We start from the raw sequence: 20,858 nt of genomic DNA, 5'->3' as shown, positions 1-20,858 counted from the left end.
AGGAGCGCGGGCGGCTCACGTGCGCCGCAGCGGAACCGCCCCCCTCAGCGGAACCGAGAACAGAGTAGCCGCTCCGGCTCACCACATTGTTTCCGATGTGGCTCGCGGAACCACATCGCGTCAGCACCGCAGTGCCCAGCGCAAGGCAAGACTTGTTCGTTTTGCGGTCGCAAGGGCCACTTTCAAAGGGTATGCAACCGCAAGCTAACCCAAATGCAAGACCGAGTCCGTGAAGTTGAATTTCATGAAGATGTTTCGTCTTCCAGCAGTGCTGAGGAAGTTTTGACTGTGCAACGTTCCACGCGTAGCGGAATTCATATTCAAGTGCAAGTCGAGAATGTCACTTTGACAATCCTCGTTGATTCAGGGTCGTCTGTTTCAATCCTGTCGGAGCAAGAATTCAGTCGCTATTTTCAGAACGTTCCGCTTTTGCCTGCTCCGCATGTTAGTCTGTTTGACCACTCTCAATGGCCGATTCCAGTGCTAGGTTGTTTCCAGGCAGACGTTCGATTTAAAGGCCGCACAGCGTCGCTACGTTTTTATATTGTTCACCGAGGCACTTCTCTGATCGGTCTTGCCGGCATTAAAGCCTTGGATCTTCGCATTCAGGCTTCTGCTCTCAAGTGCTTATACACTTCCATTGCTCCGCAGCCGACTGTTGTTGACCCGCTATCCTGTTCTATTTCCACACCGTCAAGCACGCAACCCAGTAACAAAGCTGTTCCGCCAGCCTGCGTGACTACTGAGAAGTTCAGGCAGGCCGCCCTCGACGACAGTTGCCTGGAAACCGTCAAGTCATTCGTACTGAGTTCCTGGTTCCCGTTATTGCCAGTAATTGTGTCGAACGACGCGTCCGACTGTGGGTTGGGAGCAGTCCTGCAGCAACAAAGTGGCCACGAGCTCCGCACAGTCGCTTTCGCATCTCGTACACTGTCGCCTGCAGAGACGAAATATTCAGTCGGTGAACGAGAAGCTCTTGCGTGCATTTGGGCGTGTGAGCGATGGCACACGTACCTGTGGGGTCGCCATTTCACAATTCGAACAGACCACCAGGCACTGGTGTCCTTGCTGTCGTCACAAGGACATGGAAGACGCCCACTCCGAATCGCACGCTGGAGTGCACGACTGCTTTGCTACAATTTCACTGTTGAATACCGCAAGGGGTCCACAAACACTGTAGCAGACGCACTTTCTCGGCTACCAGCACCTACCTCGGAGGCAGAGATTGCTAAGGAGGAAGAAATTGTCTCGTTCATTGAGCCAGCCTGCGTGACAAAAGAGGAGTTCAGGCAGGCCGCCTTCGACGAGAGTTGCCTTGAAACCATCAAGTCATTCGTGCTGAATTCCTGGCCGCCAAAGAAGTCCATACCAGAAGAGGCGAAACCATTCTACGCCATTCGGGAAGAACTTTCTGTTGTCGATGACCTGCTTCTGCGTGGAGAGCGCCTCGTTGTTCCGTCCTCCCTCACGGCTCAGATCATCGGCACCGCGCACGAGACACATCCGGGTATCACGCGCACGAAGGCGCGACTGCGTGAGCGGTTCTGGTGGCCACGAATGGATAAGCAAGTGGAAACGGCAGTAAAGAACTGCCATATCTGCCTGGAGGCAGATAAGTCCGCCAAAACATCACCAGCACCGTTGCAACCTGTTGAATGGCCTGAGCGACCATGGCAAAAGGTTGGCCTAGACATTGTTGGTCCTTTGGAGCATGCAGCTTACAACAGCAGATTTGCTATAACGCTTGTTGACTACCATTCTAAATGGCCAGAGGTGTATGTTTGCAGCGAAGTGTCCACGAGTACCGCGAAAGACTTTTTAAGAAGTGTTTTTGCCCGTGAAGGCTACCCGGAAGAGATCGTTTGTGACAATGGACCTCAGTTCACTTCGCGTGAGTTCATAACTTTCCTGCAACACAGAGGCATCAGTCTTTTACATTCTTCAGTATACTACCCCCAAGCCAATGGGCAAATAGAACGTTTCAATCGCACATTGAAAAAATTGGCTGAGGCTTAGCTTGGTTACGCCTAGTCAGATGCGAAGCATATTGGTGGCTAAAGTTGGTAAGGCATGGCTGTTCTCGGTTATACTTGGTCTTTCTCGGCTAATCTCGGTAAGGCATGGTTATTCTCGGTTATACTTGGTGTTCTCGACTAATCTCGGTAAGGCATGGGTGTTCTCGGTTATACTTGGTTTCTATTGATTAACACAGAACCTCCTGTCGCCGAGCCGCATACTGAGCACGTTGCTTGGCCAGACGTTCTTCCCGCTCTTCATCAGTCTCTGTAGCACGCCGCAACCTTCGCTTCTCATTCAAACGAGCAGCTCTGTCTCCAGGAGGCATCTCACCTCGTGAGTGTCTAACAGAGGCAAGCGCAGCTGCTTATATACCGCCGCGACGCCGCGAGCGACGGCGCGAGTTGGAGCCCCGTTTCTCCTCTGTCGTGACGTCACGGTGTCACGTGGTCAGCCTTGAAGGTGACGCCGCGAGTGACGGCGCGAGTTGGAGCCCCGTTTCTCCTCTGTCGTGAAGTCACTGTGTCACGTGGTATGGCATGGGGTCACTAAAGGTCATTCAAGGCGACACCGCCGCGCCTGAGGAGCTGGGTTGAGCTCTAGTATTATGCTTCGCATAAAACTTCATTCAAGTTTCACTCCTTGAAAGACGACCACTCCGGCAAGCTGTCACACAATACTTTGCCATTTACCGCTGTACTCCGCACGCCACCACCGGGGTCGCCCCAGAAGTTCTGCTGCATGGTAGAATGCCCCGAACCAGGCTGGATATCGTGGGTTTCTCGGCACCAGCATTTGCGGAAGATCCGGCCAAGGAGTTGGCGCGACTTCGCCAAAGGGTTGGGCGTCGGCAGCAAAGCAGCAAGCACTACACGGACAAAAGGAGAGCCGCCAAGAAGACGAAGATATCCGTAGGCGATTCTGTCTGCGTCAAAAAACCGTCCGTTCGGTTCAAGGGAGACTGCGCCTTTTCTTCACCAACTGAGGTGATCAGGAGGAGGGGACCAGCCTCTTTCCGACTTGGCGACGGCCGTACGTGGAATGCCTCCAAGCTTTCCAGGGTTCCAGAGAGGGGCACCTGGGAACCAGGCCCACCTGCCACGCCGCAGCCGCGGTCTCCTGATGCGCTGCAGCCCACCACGTCGATGCTTCCTGATGCGCTGCAGCCTGCCACGCTGCAGCCGCGGTCTCCAGATGTGCTACAGCCTGCCGTGCTACAGCCTGCCGTGCTACAGCCTGCCGTGCTACAGCCTGCCGTGCTACAGCCTGCCGTGCTACAGCCTGCCGTGCTACAGCCTGCCGTGCTACGGCCTCCTTCTCCTAGTACGCAGGCGCTGTCTCCTGGCATACCACAGCAGCAGTCAACAAGCCCGTCGCCAGTGCGACGTCCAACGCGGCCGACCCGAGAGCGCCGGCCACCGGCCTGGCTTCAAGACTATCAGACCAATTAGTTGGTGGTCTGTCATTGTGTAGATAGGATGTAAATATGTGTATATAAGTACAGTGTGCATGCTTTTGGTTTTCGTTGCTAATACTAACAACTAACCAATAAAAACTAAGGGAGGGAGTATGTTATATTCAGTTTCGTTATTCATTTCAGTTCTTTATTCCCCAGGGGGCGCTTCTGTTCTTCATTATATATATTGTTTGTATATGCTACATAAACGGCTTTTTACTCGGGACGGCTGGAGTCTGACTTCCACCTTCGATCAATACCACACGGAGGACGAGCATCGATGAACTGGCAGATCGTGTGAAAATCAGTCACGGCTCGGTTCACGCCATAATTCATGAGCACCTCGGTTATTGGCTCTTGTGTGCGCAATTGATGCCCAAGATTTTGATCCACCACCAGAAAACGCAGAAGTTTGGCGCTGCTTTGACTAATCTGATCTGGTATCACAATGAGGATGACGATTTCTTGTTTGCTATTGTGATCGGGGACGAACCATAGTGCCACCACTACGAGTCTGATACCCGACAGTAAAGCTTACAGTGGAAACATTCGAATTTACCACGGCCAAAGAAAGCAAAGGCCGTCATTTTCGCCCGGAGAGGTGTTGTCGACTTTTTTTTTCGATCGTAAGGGGCCATTACTGATAGAATTTGCTCAATCTTGAGAGACTCTCAATTGTTTCTGATATTGTGAAACGCCGGAACCACTGCGTGTCGCAATCAAGAACTACGTGGAAAAGTGACGAATTGGGTCATCCTGTTCCACGACAATGCCCGTCCCCACGTCGCTGATATGGTTAATGCAAAACTGGCAAAGTTCAAGTGGGAAACCCTGCAACATCCGTCATACAGCTCAGACCTGTCCGCTTGCGACTTCCACATTCTGGGGCAACCGAAAAAGAGCTCAACGGAACTAGATTCGTGTCGGACGATGACGTGAAAGAGTCAGTTAGACTTTTTGAAGCAGCAACCTAAGGAGTTTCATGAGACGGGAATCACGCGACTCGTTAGTCAATTGGGCAAATGTCTAAATTCTCATGAAGACTACTTTTTAATAAAGTACCCCGTTTGTCATATATTCGCGTTGGCTCACGTTCATTTGACTCGCCCTCGTATAGCTTGCAGAACTGCTTTATATACGTGCTCTCTGTTGCGACTATAATTTCAGTGTGATTACTCACGATTCACGACCGGTGACACCTGCTCCTGCGTAATGCATTGGAACAAATTTATTTATTTATTTATTACGTACTGCAGACCCTTGGGTCCAAGCAGGTGGGTAGTTTTAAAAAACAATCATAATAAAAGAAACTACAGTACAAACTGTTTGAAGAAATAACATAGATAATAAAACACAAAATTTCAACCATGGAATCTGTCTTAAAGATTAGTGTAATAAAATATAGTACAACTGAGTTCTAAACAACGACAGAATTTGTTTCTAGATTAGTGTAATAATAGTGCTACAATAACAGATGTGAAATGGTGCAACAGTGATACTTCGATGTGGTAGGAGAGACTAGGATGTCTGGATTAATTCATTCCAATCTAAGACATTGCGCGGAAAATAGAAATACTTATAAGTGTCATTTCTAGCAAAAAAAAAAGGTGTTAAAGAGTTAGGCTGATGGTGTCTTGCGCGTCTGGTTAGTAAGGGTGATAGATACGGTTATGGATCTGTCGCAAGATTTTGGTTAAGAAGTAGTGAAAGGAAGTCGATTCGGAACTGTTTTCGACGCGTTATAAGAAGGGCGATGTCATTGGCTATCATTATTTCAGATGGAGAGTCAGTTCGTGAGAATTTGTTATAAATAAACCGGGCTGCTTTCCTCGGTACTCTTTCAAGACAATTAATGTTTATTTGAGTAAAAGTGCCACATACTAGACTGGCGTATACAAATTTGGGCCTGAATAATGAATAATAACATAGTAGTTTGACATTGCTTGGGGTGTTTCGAAGTTTATGTTTCAGAAAGCAGAGCTTTCGAAAGGCAGTTGAACAAATATTGCTAACATGTATATTCCAGGATAACTTAGTTGTTAATGTAACACCTAAGTATTTGTAATTGTCAACTTTTTTCAATGACGACGGGCCAAGTCTGTGAGTGAAAGACAGAGGTGTTTTTTTACGTGTTATAGGAAGGAGAACAGTTTTGTCGGTGTTAACAACCATCCCCCAATCATTGCACCAATTCAATATGTTATTCAGGTTGTTATTGAGCTCAATCTGATCATCGGAACAAAAAAATTCTTTGAACAAAACGCACTCATCTGCAAGCAGCCAGATTTGCACACCAGGGGTTATTACATTTACAATATCGTTAATATAAACCAAGAAGAGCAGGGGCCCAGTACACTATCCTGAGGTACCCCTTACGTGACTCGGAGACTGCCACAAAGCTGTCCTGCAATGTCAGTGTGTTGCTTCCTGTTAGTCAGGTATGCGGAAATCCAGTTAACAAAGATTTCTGGGATGCCAAGGATTCTAAGTTTTAAAATTAGTTTATCATGCGGGACCTTATCAAAAGCTTTACTAAAGTAAAGAAATATAACGTCTATTTGGCCGTTACGATCGAGAGATAAAGCGAACGAGTGAACTGCCGTTATCGGTTGGGTTACCGTAGAATACCCTTTTCGGAAGCCGTGTTGGTACTTGGTTAATGCAGCATTATTTTCCGAAAATTTCTGTACACAATTTGCAATTATATGTTCTACAAGTTTGTAGCATTAGCAGGTTAGTGATATCGGTCGATAATTCTGCATAAATAACCGGTCGCCTTTCTTAAACACAGGACAACTCAGGCAGTCTTCCAGTCATTTGGCAGTTGCGCTGTCATGAGTGAGACACGGAATAAGATCACAAGCAATTTGACAAGAATTTGAGCATATCGCTTGAGAAATACGTTAAGAATTTCGTCCAGACCACATGCTCTCTTGGTTTTCAAGTTTAGTAGCATATTAAATACACCAGCATAAGATATGAAATTGACATCTGTTAAATGGACATCAGTGTGACAATTTACATCAGCATGCAGTGTGATATCGCATGCGCTCACCGTAGAAGAAGAGAACACACTTTGAAAATAATTGTTGAAGTGCTGAAAAATGTCACTCCGATCTGTAATTGCCTTCCCGTCAAGTGATATTTGCGAAACTGGCTTCTTCTTTTCTTTTATGTACTGCCAGAACTTAGCAGGATGATTTTTTATGAAGTTAGGAAGTGATATCTCGAAATGATAATCTTTCGCGGTGTGCACTGCACTTGCAAGATTGTCTTGCATTTCTCGTAATTTGTTGGACTGCCCCGCACACTTTTTTTTAAACCTTTTTATTCTGCGTTTCAAATGGATGATTTTCCGATTCATCCAAGGCGTTTGTTTGCTAACTTTCTTCCGTTTGTTTGGGACGAAGTTAACCAGACAATAAAGACACATTTCCTTGGACTTATTCCAAAGTAACTGAACATTGCTGCTGTCGAAATCAACCAAACAGTCTTCCATATATTTGACAACGTCTACGTCATTGGCATGAGAAAAATCTTTAATAGTAGAGCGCAGACACGTGTTTGTGCTTATCTAGAGGTACCGGCGGTAGCGATAGGTTTACGAGATGGTGATCGGAGAGCCCTTGCTCGACTTTCACATTATAATCAGAGAAATTTCGACTGAGAAATACCAAGTCTAACACCGAGCTGGATGCATTTTGTACACGAGTTGGTTCATGGACTACTTGCACCAAGTTGTATCGTAACATAATATCAAACATAATGTTCACGTGTTTGTTATGTTGATTACTGGCAATAAGGCGTTCCCAATCTACTTCCGGCAGGTTACAATCACCAAGCAGAACAATTTTGTTTCTTTCATGCATGGACAATTCTATATTCAGTCTCTCTAATATATCTGGTGAGGAATGCGGAGGTCTATAAAAAACGTATGACGTCAAACTGTGACCCCAGTAAGAGACTTAGACACGCAGGCATTCGAGGTCGATAATGTCGTCCAGCAAAACAGCCTGAACGCTATCTGTAATTAAAATCGCTACACCACCACCCCTAGAGTGCCGGTCCTTACGATAAACTTTATAAGGAGGAAAAATGTCGTTACCGCATATCTTCTCGTTCAGCCAGGTTTCTGTTAAAACAGTTACATGAGGATCGTATTGTAGTAGCAAGATCTCTAAGGCCTCGTTTTTTTTTTTTTGACACTGCGAGCGTTTATATTCAACATTCGGAGACGTTTATGAGCTTAACAGGCATCGTGTCAATCTCAAGATAATACGGATGCATTATCTTGATCACCTTCCACAGGCGTGGACGATCTGTTTTTTATAGTTTTAACAAGTTTGTTAATCGATTCATCCCAAAAGAAGAATTCCTTGTCAATTCTAAGTCTGTCGTGAATAAGCGAGACCCTTTTTTCCCAGCTGCTTCTCATTTTTTGCACTTTCCCACAGCAGTTTCCGTTTTCTTAACGTTGATGCCGAATAGTCATTTTGGATAAACGTTGTGCTGCCTTTTAATTTTTTGACATGACAGCATCACGGAGATTTTTCACTGGCCATTGCATATATACATGAATGTAAACACGGTTCTTGAATGACTAAGTTTCATTAACATATTTGTCCTCAACTTGTTCATTTCATGGCCTTTTCATTTTTCATATCAGTGGCATGCGCTGCTTTCCTGGTTTCTAACTGATATAGTTCTAAAGTTCGTGTGATATTTTCTTTACTTATTAAAAAAACATGGACGCATTGATATCAGTTACTTTGGGCACAATTTTTGGCACATACGAGAATATTCTTTTACAAAAAAATCCACATTTTACTTGCTTGGACAGTGCGTAGCGTTCAAGAATTAGTTTACAGCATTTTTTTAGAATGGTAATGCAGTTATTATTCATGCATTTGATCCCTCGACAAATTGTTTAAGAGGAGGCCCAATCCGACGCGGCCTATTCAAATACATGTAAAACTCAGAAACGCTTTTCTGAGATAGTCCTGCTAATCGCTTTTAATGAAATTTATTGTATTTGAGAGAGAAGGTAAATTCTAGTGTCTATTGGAAACGGAATTTAGATTTACGGCCTGAATTTTGTGCAAAATATTTTTAAAAATTTGAAATTTCGAAAAAATAGAAGCACAACGTTCACAACATAATTGCTATGTACCAAGAACAGATATCTCGGTTCTGTAAAAGGCAACTGTTAGGAAAGTCAATGCGGACAAATTTGGTGCGTCAATTTGTATCGTGCGTGAATTGGTTACGTTGTGTACAAGGGTTCTGCAAAACTCGTATTTACATAATACAAGTTTTTTTTTTAGATTCATGTTTAACATATCTATTTTGTCCGCTGTAGATGTACTATTAGGTGCAATTCACAGAATTGTGCTATCATTTTTCATTGTTGAGTTACTGAGTTTTAAACTTGATAGTTCCGTTTTCTTAAAATTTGCCATTATGGTCAATTTTCAATATAGAATTGACCGCCTAAGTGAGAAATTCGAAACCAACAGTCACTAGAATTTAAGTTTTTCTTTTATATGCAACAAACATTGTTAAATTTACTGAAGTTGTTGCGAGGAAAAACGAATTACCTTTCAACATGTATTTAAATAACAGCACCCGAGCTAAAGCTTCCCCTTAAGGAGGAGGCTGAGCTGCAACATGAGCCCCCTCCCCCCGCCCCGTACGAAATTTCTGGCTACGCCACTGGCTATGGGAGTCATTTAGTAGGGCACTGTAACAAGTGTCACTGCACTCCCATATCCAAAAAATATTCATAGGAAAAGGAAAAGGTATGACGGAAATGGAAATAGTAGAGGCTTATCACATTAGAAAGGAAGGAGATACATGTGTAAGCACTCCCTCTCTTGCCTTGTCGGGAAAAGAAATACCATTTTTGGATGAACGATTATGATGTTGGTGATTTTCAGATGTTATTGCGACTTTGTGTGCGCATGCCTAAGCTGAATAACATATAACTGGCTGGTGAATTTCAAATAAACTTCCAGTTAGCAGTCAGCGCTTGTATGTGGTATTTGTTTCCTTGTTTCCTTGTTTTATTCACGCTGTTTTACCTCAGCTCTAAATACGAAACAACTAGCCCTCATCAAGATCTTACTAATGCTTCTATAAGCACATCCATGCGGGGGCGCCACCTGCCCGTGGCACAGCAACCTACTGTCATGCGACGGAAAGCACGTGGGAAAGTTGCAGTGTTGAAACCTGTTTTTGCTTCAGTAATGGGGAGTTTTTAGGTGAGATTTAGTTTCTGCAGTCAGCACTGGTATCACTGTAAAGTGAACTCACGCTGAAGGTACAAGTTCAAAACATTAAGTTTGTTATCAAGATTAGTAGAGGCAACTCTGGCATTGAGATTGTTCAGCTAGGATGATAATTATGGTTAGTAAGTGTATCAGCCTGATCTTCATGCTTGTGGATATAGCCGTCCAAATTGATTTCTTTGTATACTTTATCTGCCTTTATCGGCCTAAATCTCGAGGGCAACGAAACTGCGCACATGTGCAATCACTGCATATTGCAGCATTTATAACTGAAAATTTTGTTCACAATAGTCGGTTCGCAAAGTCGCAAAGCCCTTCGAAGCCACAAGGACGAAGTTTAAACAAATTCAGGCACTATAACCATCCTTACCATGCTGGCTGAACCACCGTGCTTGCAACTCCTACAGACGGCATATAACGCCGTATAGTTAACCTCTGTTAGGAGAAATGTGTCCGAAAACACAACACTAGAGGGCGTGCCGGTGGCGATACAGCAGTTGACGGCACCTGATCCTCGGTAGTGATCCTGAGAGTGGCGATGAACACTCCTAGCATGATGGTGGAGACGGAGAAGCACACGTACAGGCCTCGGCTGCGCTGGTGCTCGGCCGCCACGCCACTGGCCCAGGAAAGCACGCTGCTCGCCAGTACCAGCAGCGAGGCCCACCGAGTTGAGAGCTGCGTCCTACAATCATAGCTTACTTCAGTTCATGTTTACCCCAAAAGGCGGCGCTCAGAATGACCTGCGAAAACCACCAAGCTTCTTAGTGGAGGAGTGCTTTGAAAACAAAAAATACGAGTGCACAGAAACCGAGACAACTCAGGAAGTGATGTGTGCGCTGCGGAAGGGAAAGAAGACGTACAACACTCTACACCCCGACTGATGTCAGTGCTCATCGGGTGTGGTGCGCCTTCTGTGTGTGCTGCAGTGCACAACAGGTTTATGTCTGAAGATTTAGCAACTAGCCCAATGGCGCGGTGTTTTGAGGAAAGTTAACACAAGCGTACTATGCCCATTTAGCCTGAAAGCAGCGCACGCTAACGAGACAGGTAAGGAAACAAGATTTGTCCCGCTCATATCAGTGCTAGGAGACCACGTAGCCAGGCTACGCATTCCACTATAGTTGATTAGCAGTGATTTGGCTGTTTTGTTGCAAGTCAGTTGTTACGAACACGACATACCGTACTTTCGGAATTACTGCAGCAATAAATTAAAGAATCGCTTGCGCAGCCAATGTACTTGTCGGTAAAGTCTCAGCTATTGTTTCAAAACTCATGTAATCATCTCTCAACACAGCACCTCATAAAGTAAATCACTTCTGTACGCTCGACAATCTCCCTCGGCTACCTCAAGTTACAATAAGGAAATAGCCTGGGTTGTCCTTGGGCCATTGTTCTTACAAGGTTAGCCAATAGCTACACGATATGGTGGCTCAGCGACTTTGTTGTTGCAGTGCGAATCTCGAGGATGCGGGATCTAATCCCGGTAACGAAGGCCGCACTTCGAAGGGGCCAAATGCAAAAAAAAGCCGAAGTCCCGTGCATTGGGGGCACGTTAAAGATCCCCATGGGCTCAAAATTAATTTGGAGTCACCTTCTATGGCGTGCCTCATAATCACGTCGTGGTTCTGGTGCATAAAACGCCAGGATTTATTCTTTACCCAATAACTGGTTGAGAAGCCTGGCGAAAGCAGACATTTATTCAAACAATGTCCTTCTTAAGTGTACACAATCTTCAAGTAAAGGTTTTCAACGAGGGATCCTTTATCACAGCTCTCTGGGCACATTAGGATACCTGGTTCGATGTTTTTAGCTCTAAGAACTTGTCCTGAAACTAAATCACCCGATATTAGGGCCAGGATAATGTAACAATTGAATTATTTTCCTGCTCAAGTGGCGCACCCATAGCACACGACGCGCGGTCATATGCTGTGGGTGCGAGTTAAAATGTGCGAGGGCGAGCCGAGGATGGCAAGAAGGAAGGCGGGGTGAAAGTCTTCCATTGCGCGCACTGGCGGGAGGCACTCCAGTGATTGCCGCGTGTCCTGTAAGCGATCTGCGATGGATACAGACCGCGCCGAGGTCTCATACCTTCCAGTGCACTCTGTTCTCGCCACCTAGTTCACGTTGAAGCAAGAGGCAGCACGACGGTGAATTCCCTCGCTGCTGCTGCCGCTCTTCCTCTGCTAGCGTTTTGACAGTAAGTGCTTGCGATCATCAAGTGAGATGTGTTTATGCTTGCCTGTACGCGCGTTCCAGTATGCCTGTTAATTCAGTCACTAAGCGAAAGTTTACAACTTTATACGGTCGACAAAAGTACTATCATTACATTATATAATTGTCTAATTGCCTATCGCAGTTGATGTTTCACGTTTCGGGCGGAGCTGCGACTTCTTATTGTGTAAGTTTCCTTCTCAAGGTCCCAAGCTACTGGGACCAATTGGTCTAGATAAACGTTCTTTTTCACCAATTCCAGTGGCTGATCACCAATCATGGATTATCCGTCTTTCACCGGGCTACTGAACATTACCTTTATGTTTAATTTTAATGCTAACATTAAGGTGATTTCTGACACTTCGTGGGCTAAGGCTCTCAGTTTTTGTTGCAATTCATCTCTAGCACTTTTCAGCAGGACAATGTCATCTACAAGTCGCAGGTTGCTGAGATGTTCCCTGCTGGTCCCCTCACCTGATTCTTCCCTGTCAAATAGCTTGAACACTTTTCCTAAGCATGCAGTGAATAGCACTGGCAAGATAGTGTCTCCCCGCCTGAGCCTTCTTGATCGCTGTTTTTTGAACTTCCCTTGTGGAGCATCAGGAAAAATGCGGAATCTTTATAGATATTTGCTAAGATATTTACGCATGTTTACTGTGCTCCTTGACTACTGTGCCCCCAGGTATGCTGGTATTTCTAGTGAACTGAACACTTTTTTGCACTTTTATTTATTTATTTATTTATTTATTTATTTATTTATTTATTTATTTATTTATTTATTTACCTTCAGGGCCGAAGCATTACAGAGGGGAGTGGGTAGAGAATAGGTATAGTGCACAATAATATGACAAAGCATGGTGAGGCATGGTAACTCCTAATTATACAATGTTAGCTAAGGCAGAGCGTTACAAGGCCCGTATGCGAGGCAAACTGCGACCACACCGGAATAGTGGAAAGCTAGCTCTGACATTTTGTACGTATCTTTATAATCCATACTGTTTCTGTGTTCAATAAATTATTGTTATATGAAACTTTGTGAGTACAAGCACTCATTCAGACAGCGTATATAGTATTCCTCGCAAAAATCAGAATGTTCGCAAAACAAAAATACGGAATTCTGTCTGTTTCGCGCAAAACAGTGTAGCCAGTGTACAGTGAAAATGTCCGTAAAACATAAAACGGGTAGGATTTCCATATACGAACAGACGCTTTTCCCGCATTTTTTAAATACTATATACTTTCCATATTTTTAACTGCAATTCCTCCGTGTAATGACAGAAATCCTCCGTATAATGACGGAAATTTCGTAGTGTGCTTTACGCCCTCCTCCCATGTTGAGGCTCGTTAAAGCGCCCATATAAGTACCAAACTTTTTTAGTCAGCGCCAAAGCGATTTAAAATGCATGCTGCTGGCGCATGGGAATGCAGATAGTGAACTGAACGATGTGGTGATGTTATTCCCCGGTTTATTGCGCGCAGCTGCGGCGATGATTTTGTCTGTCTGAATGTACAATTTTCTGTGCGCCAGCTGGCTACACTTGCGGCAAACGACCGAAATTGAAAGTCGGCGTTGCGGGTTGTTTCTGTTGACATTCCACGTTCGCTTGCGCTAACACCATGCAACCCTTTTAGAAAAAAGAACCAAGTCGTCCAAGTAGCCTTCAAATGTGATATTCCACCTTTTTTAAATCGCATAGCTACACATCTGCTGCGCGTTCGTCGTTGCAAATAACGCATCTTTTCATTCTATGCTCGCCGAAGAAGTGTCACCCTTCTTAATAATGTATCTATGAGCTGCAAACAATTTGTTAGGTCGGCACCACGCTTTACATTAAAAATTCAAAAGCGACCCAAAGCGAACGCAGCGCACATGCTAGCTACCGTGCCCTCTACGAAAGCTGCACACCAGCTGCACGTAGCGCCACCTACAACTTTCACAGCTCCTCTGTGCAGCCAGCTGGCTCGCACCTGTCACACCGCCCCCTCCTAGCCGCCACAGTTCTACCAAAAATGACTATAGCCCGAAGAACAAGGACTGCGAGAGACGACATGCACAGCGCTGACTTTCAACAATATTTTATTGCGTTGCCACATCGTAGTGCATACATACAAGAGGGGGCATGCGCAGAAAATGAAAGGCAGTCACAAGGGGTGTTCTAACAGTAAGTCACTGTACTAAAAGCATGGTCATTTGAAAAAAAACCGAACATAACGATTTTTGTCTGTTTAGATGCGTGACTTCACTAGGGGTCAGTGCGATAGAGGGGACACTAACGCACATACTACCAAGTTTTCTGGTGAAATCAGCTTTCACAATTTCCCCGGTGAGCTGTGAGCTGTGTCTCGCTAAAACTTCAGTATCTTCAAAGAGGGGCACGCAGCCGCAGTCCCGGCTATAGATGCCCAAGTGGCCTTGTACAGCGCTATGGACGTAGTGGCAGTGCTCTCTTTGACGATGGTTTAAGCACCTGCCTTGTCATGTCAGAAGCAACTTGTCATGCGGAAGTGAATAGTACAGAATGAAAAGGGACTCAAGATGTTCTAGATCGACGTTAAAGATCTGTACTATCCACTTCCGCATGACAAGTTGCTTCTGGTTGTTGAAGAATGCATGGATGACTTTGGATCACTTGGCTTTCAGAATGCTGCAGGTGTTTTTGTTAGCAGCTTTCTTGAACTTCTGACGTTCTACTTGAAATAAACTTACACCTCATGGAATGAACAAAATTACATGCAAAGGAACGGTGTTTGTATAGGATCGTGCCTGGCGCCGGTACTATGTGATATTTATCTAGCTCATCATGATCGCAGTATTCATGGTCACCTAGCCGCGTCCCCTGTTGTCAAAGTGTGCAGATTTGTGGATGACTACTAGATATTTATTGATTGCACTGATCACGCTTTTTGAGCCTGTTGTTTTTGAAGGATAGGAGATCTTTAAGAAAGAGCTGGAGCCTTTAGAACTTACGCATGAGTTCTCCATTGATGATTCCTTGCGCTTTCTAGATCTCAGGCTGTGCCTTCGTAACAAACATGTGCGCTGGTGCTCCGAACCGAGAAGTAAGAAGCCACTCTTGCCCTTTAATTCCGCACACTCAAAGCTCGTTAAACGAGGTATTATAAAGTTATGTCTCGTTAAGAGCCTTAATAAATCTTGTCCACACGAGATGCAAGATAGTCTTGCTGCACAGGTTGATCGCCTTTCTTGGGCTGGCTACCCATTGGCCTTAATTTCAGCCCTAGTGGAACAGCTTCTGAGGCGCAGAAAACGTGATGAGCCCGCTCAGTCAAGGAAACAGCTGGCTGAAAGACGCAGGTTTGCAGTTCTACCGTGTGTGCATGATGTCTCCCATCCGCTAAAGAAAATTGGACAGCGTGCAGGAATCGCAGTCGTTCCCTCATCCCTGCAAAAGTTGGCAATGCCCTGCAAGTGTGCAAAAGCGCCTAAATCACATCAGAGTTGTTGCTCTGTCGGGAACAGAAAATGTTTTGTGACGTGCACAACGAATGTAATCAACCAAATTCCCCTGTCTTGCGGCAGTAAATATTGACACAAATACATGGGGCTCCCGCACCATAGGACGGCGCGCGCCAAGGTCAGCGCCACGAAAGACGATGAAATGCGTAAGCTGCACGCTCTTCTTCTGGCACGCCATCAAAGAGAAACATATATTTTGTAAGACTCCGTCTTCAATCTACGCTCCGTTTTTCTGGTGGAGGGGAGGGGTACATGCTACCACTCTCAGATCGAACGCCGCCTACAAGCCCAGTACGAAGTCTGGTCGAGCTGACCCCTGTTCATGCACGGACAAGCCTTCGACTTCAAGGACTGGCACCTGAGCACGAGCCTCTACCGAAGACAGTCAGAAGGATGAGTACGTCGGTTCCGTCTTCTTACTCAAAGGCACCGACCGAGGTCATCCCTAACCAGCCGCGAATCGCCGCATCCTTCCTTGGGGACACCTTCAAGGACGTTGAGGACTGGCTCGATCACTTTGAGCGTGTCGCAGAATTCAACGGCTGGACTCCAGAGCGCAAGCTACGCAACGCCTACTTTACCCTCGAGGACTACGCGCGGACATGGTTTGAGAACCATGAAGAGGCCTTATCGACAGCGGACGAATTCCGATGGCAGCTAATCAGCCCATGTGCCAGCCTCGATCGCAAGGAGCGAGCTGAATCTACAATTCAGGCGAGAGTACAGCGGCCGAACGAAATTGTCGCAATGGTTGTCCAAGATAAGTGCCGACTTTTCCGACGCGCGGATCCATCCATGCCGGAAGAAAAGAAGGTCAGAAACTTGATGCGTGGTGTCAAGCAAGAGTTATTCGGTGGCCTAATACGCAACCCAACAAAGACCGTTGCAGAGTTTCTCGCGGATCCCATATCAATAGAAAAGGCACTGCAGCTACAAACAAGGCAGTACAACCGCGACGTGTCGACCCTATCGCGTGACCCTCTCGCTATACCCTTGGACAATACCGACGCCTTGCGGGAGCTAATTAGGCTTGTTGTTCGAGAAGAGCTCCAAAAGCTTCAGGTGGCTGCGGTATCGGTACCGCGACTCGCTCTGGCTGAGGGCGTCCGGGAAGAAATCAGGCAGGCAGTACAAGTCCCGGAGCGAAGCGAGACACCACAGCACGAGGCACGGCAGCCACAGCCTCGCTTGTCGTATGCGGAAGCTGCGCGAAGTTCGTTGTCTCCGACTTCTCACGATGCGCGCGCCGTCCCGGACTTTCATGGTGTGCGCGCCGTTGAGCAAGTAACTGGCGACCTTAGGACTCGCCGCACGCCATTCATGGCTGGAACACTACCACCCCGCAAGAGCGACGTATGGCGCACCGGAGACCGGAGGCCCTTGTGCTTTCATTGCGGTGAAGCCGATCACCTCTAGAGGGCGTGTCCTTACCGCCGGGCTGGGCTCCGTGGATTTTCACTGAATGTGACATGCCCGCGCAATGGTGAACGCCCCCTGGAAATTGAAGCATACCTCGCAGACCCCAGGACCTCATTAGCCCCACGATACCGTGAACCCCGGTCACCGTCACCCACCCGAAACGGGTCTTCCTGCCCCCAATTCACGCCGAGAGCAACGAGGCGTCGTTCACCCAGGCCAGCCTCCTGGGAAAACTGAATCCAGCAACCTGCGGAGGAGAGGTCACTGACGTTGCGAACGCTGAAGATCCTCCACTACAACGACCACGATATTATGTAATTAAGACGCAGAGAAAGCAGTGTAGTTCCGCGTCAGTATCCTGTGACGTACAAGTTACCATAGACGACCACGAAGTCACGGCCGTGTGGACACGTCTATTATGAGCCAGGATCTCGCGCGTATACTGAACAAAGTTTCGACGCAATTGACAGGAACTAAGATTCGTATTGCAGTAGGGCACCTCATACCTTAAATGGGCCGGTGCACGGTACGAGTCCACATTCGGGGCTTCACGTACATCGGCGACTTCGTCATTCTTCCTGAATGTTGAAAGGACCGTATACTCGACATGGATTTCCTTCAGGCGAACGGTGCCATCATGGACCGGCAAGCGTCTAGAGTCAGCTTCGCTACTGCGCAAGCCATAGCGAACAGTAATGACAAAGACCGTGACATCGCGCTTCGCGTATCTGACGATCACGTCACGCTGCCACTCAAGAGCAGCGTGCTTACCCTTGTCCGATGCGACATGGAGGACGGTGCCGAAAGAATTGCTGAGGCGAACATGCCCCTGCTTCTTGAGCGCCACGTTTGTATAGCCAGAAGGCTTCTTCAGGTGCGAAACAAATGTTCAGTCGTTTTGCTAACAAACTTTAGCAACGAGTATCGGCACGTACCGCGAGGAACGACAATCGCGTTTCTTCGCGAAATCACTGATGTTGCTGACATTGCCACGTTGGAAACCGCGTCGTCCAAGCAATCTGAGTTACCCAGCCTAAAAGAACGGATTCACGTTAACGCCGCTCTGCCAGACCATCAGAAAGACCGTCTACTGAGTCTCGTAAATGAATTTGCGGACTGTTCTTGAACGTCATCCAAAGTGCGGCGCACGTCCATCACCAAGCACCGCATTATTACGGACGAGTCTGCACGTCCTGTTCGTCAGCATCCTTACAGAGTGTCTCCAGTGGAAAGGGAAGCCATCAAGCATCAGTGAAAGAGATGCTCCAAGATGACGTGATCCAGCCGTCCACCAGCCCGTGGGCCTCCCCTGTAGTGTTAGTCAGAAAGACAACACACAACGCTTCTGTGTAGATTACAGAAAGTTGAAGCGTGTCACCAAGCGCGATGTTTATCCATTGCCAGGCATCGACGACGCATTGGATTGTCTACAGCATGCCAAGTTTGTTTTCTTCGTTGGATCCTAAATCACGGTATTGGCAAAGCGAAGTTGATGAACAGGATCGCGAAAAAACAGCGTTTATGACTCCTGATAGGCTTTATGAGTTCACAGTTCTCCCCTTCGTTCTCTGTTCCACACCTGCCACCTTTCAGCGGATGATGTATACCGTCTTGCTGAATTCAAATGGTAAACCTGCCCCGTATGCTTGGACGACGCCGTCATGTTCTCGAGCACGTTTGACGAGGATCTCACGACTCGAGAGGGTCCTCGCTGCGATCCATACTGCCGGCCTCACCATCAAGCCTGAAGAATGCTACTTCGGCTTCCAAGAGCTCAAATTTCTTGGCCATGTCGTTGGTCCTCAAGGCGTCCGACCAGACCCGACAAGTTAGCTGCCGTCGCCGAGTTTTCACCACCCACAGACAAGAAGGCTGTCCAACGCTTCCTTGGTTTGTGCGCATATTATGGGCCCTTCGTCGAGGGATTCTCGAGAATTGCAGAGCCTCTGACACGGCTTACACGAGACGATGCACCTTTCATTTGGGCGGACGAGCAGCAGCAGCAGTCGTTCAACGATATGCGCAAGCGTTTGCAAGAGGCCCCAATACTTGCTCATTTTGACGAAGACGCTGACACTGAAATTGATACTGACGCCAGCAATGCGGATCTTGAGGCAGTTCTTGTGCAGTGGCAAGCTGGTGCGCAACGCACCATTGCTTATGCAAGCCGCAGTCTCACCAAGGCTTAGAAAAACTACTTAACCACTCAAAAAGAATGCTTAGGGATTGTGCGGGCAATTGGTAAATTCCAACCCTACTTGTACGGTAGACCCTTTAGGGCTGTCAGCGATCACCACGCCCTGTGATGGCTTGGCAGCCTCGAGGATCCTTCACGCATACTAGCCCGTTGGAGACTGCGCTTACAAGAGTACGATATTACAGTTGTCTACCGATCTGGAAGGAAGCACAGTGACGCTGACTGCTTGTCACGCGCACCACTCCCTACGACGTCATCGGACCCTGACCATCGCTTGCCATTTGTCGGCGTTATCACCGCCATAAAGATGACTGAGAACCATCGCACTGACGCTGAGCTGCTGGCGCTGATCGAGCACCTCCAAGGAGTTGAAGATGTTTTACCCCGCTCGCTCTTGGGCGGCTTATCATCATACTACTCGCACAACAACGTCCTTTACAGGAAAAACTGCGGAAGCGGTCCAATACGTACCTCCTTGTCGTGCCGCCGGCGCTACGCCAGGACATTTTGCAAGCCTGCCATGATGAGCCATGCGCGGGACACCTGGCGTTCACTAAGACATTAGCAAGGATACGACAGAAGTATTACTGGCCCCGGCTTTATTCTTCTGTGCAACGGTACGTGAAGACTTGCCGCGATTGTCAGCGCCGCAAGAAACCACCAGTTAAACCAGCTGGCTTTCTCCGACCTGCGGACCCTCCAAAAGCACCGTTCCAACAAATAGGTATGGATCTACTTGGACCATTCCCAGTGACCACTTCGCGCAACAGATGGATAGTCGTCGCTACCGACTATTTAACCCCGTACACCGAAACCGAAGCTATTCCGCAAGCAACTTGGTATGAAGCGGCCAAGTCCTTTGTATGCCACATCGTCCTACGACATGGTGCACCGTCTGTTCTCATCACCGACCGCGGTACAGCATCTACATGGAACTTACGCAGGACGCTCTCCAGCTGACGCATAGCTCTCACCACAAGAGCACTGTGCATCACCCTCAAACCAATGGATTAATGGAACGTCTCAATAGAACGCTGGCTTATGTGCTCTCCATGTATGTCGACGTAGAGCACAAGACGTGGGACGAGATCTTACCCTATGTGACTCTCGCGTATAACGCTGTTGTACAGGAGACTACACAGTTTACGCCGTTCGAACTTGTATACGGGCGCCACGTCACGTCAACACGACGCCATGCTACCTCTGGCTGATAATAGCCCGATCAGCGAACACGTGGAAGAGTTCGTACAAAGAGCGGAAGAGGCACGCCTAACTTGCTCGGCATCGTATCCGTAGATACGATGCCGAGCATACGATGATGAGCATACAGACACCTTTCGATACAACCAGGGTCGACGCGACAACCATTACAATACCGGCGCCTGCGTGCGGTTCTGGACTACCGTCCGTCGCCGTGGACTTTCGGAAAAGTTGATGCGCCGGTATTTTGGTCCCTACAAGGTTACACGCCAGCTCAGTGACGTGACCTACGAAGTCGTCCCCTGCAGTTCTGACCCGGTTCACTCTGTCTTCGTTCTCGCGCTGAAGTTTTTCATGTAGTGGCAATAGTGTGAACAACAACAGTAGCAATAGTGTGAACGACAAAACTAACTTTTATTGGGCGAACCTGTGCCCACAAAACAGCCTACACTTATAGCACAACGATAGCGGCGAACACGCTCGGCGATCGTCGAAAAATGATCAGCGGGTCAAGCACGTCGGCTTTTATACAGCAGTCATCGAATGTTCCAGACTAATCATTGGGACCCGCATGCCTTCTACAAAGTTCTA

General features: G+C 47.2%; 1 protein-coding gene across 1 annotated transcript in view; it reads right to left on the bottom strand.

The window, feature by feature from the left end:
• LOC142559425 (adhesion G protein-coupled receptor B2-like) overlaps window positions 1–20,858 on the bottom strand; it is a 588,333-nt gene that overhangs the window by 71,693 nt on the left and 495,782 nt on the right. Inside the window, exon 5 of the mRNA XM_075671022.1 lies at window positions 10,267–10,444. Within this exon, the coding sequence (XP_075527137.1) occupies window positions 10,267–10,444 (178 nt within the window). The remainder of the gene's footprint in view (window positions 1–10,266; window positions 10,445–20,858) is intronic.

This window comes from Dermacentor variabilis, chromosome 10 (assembly GCF_050947875.1).
Source record: "Dermacentor variabilis isolate Ectoservices chromosome 10, ASM5094787v1, whole genome shotgun sequence".
In the NCBI taxonomy this organism is placed as follows: Eukaryota; Metazoa; Arthropoda; class Arachnida; order Ixodida; family Ixodidae; genus Dermacentor; species Dermacentor variabilis.
This window is presented reverse-complemented; position numbering and strand designations above follow the sequence as displayed.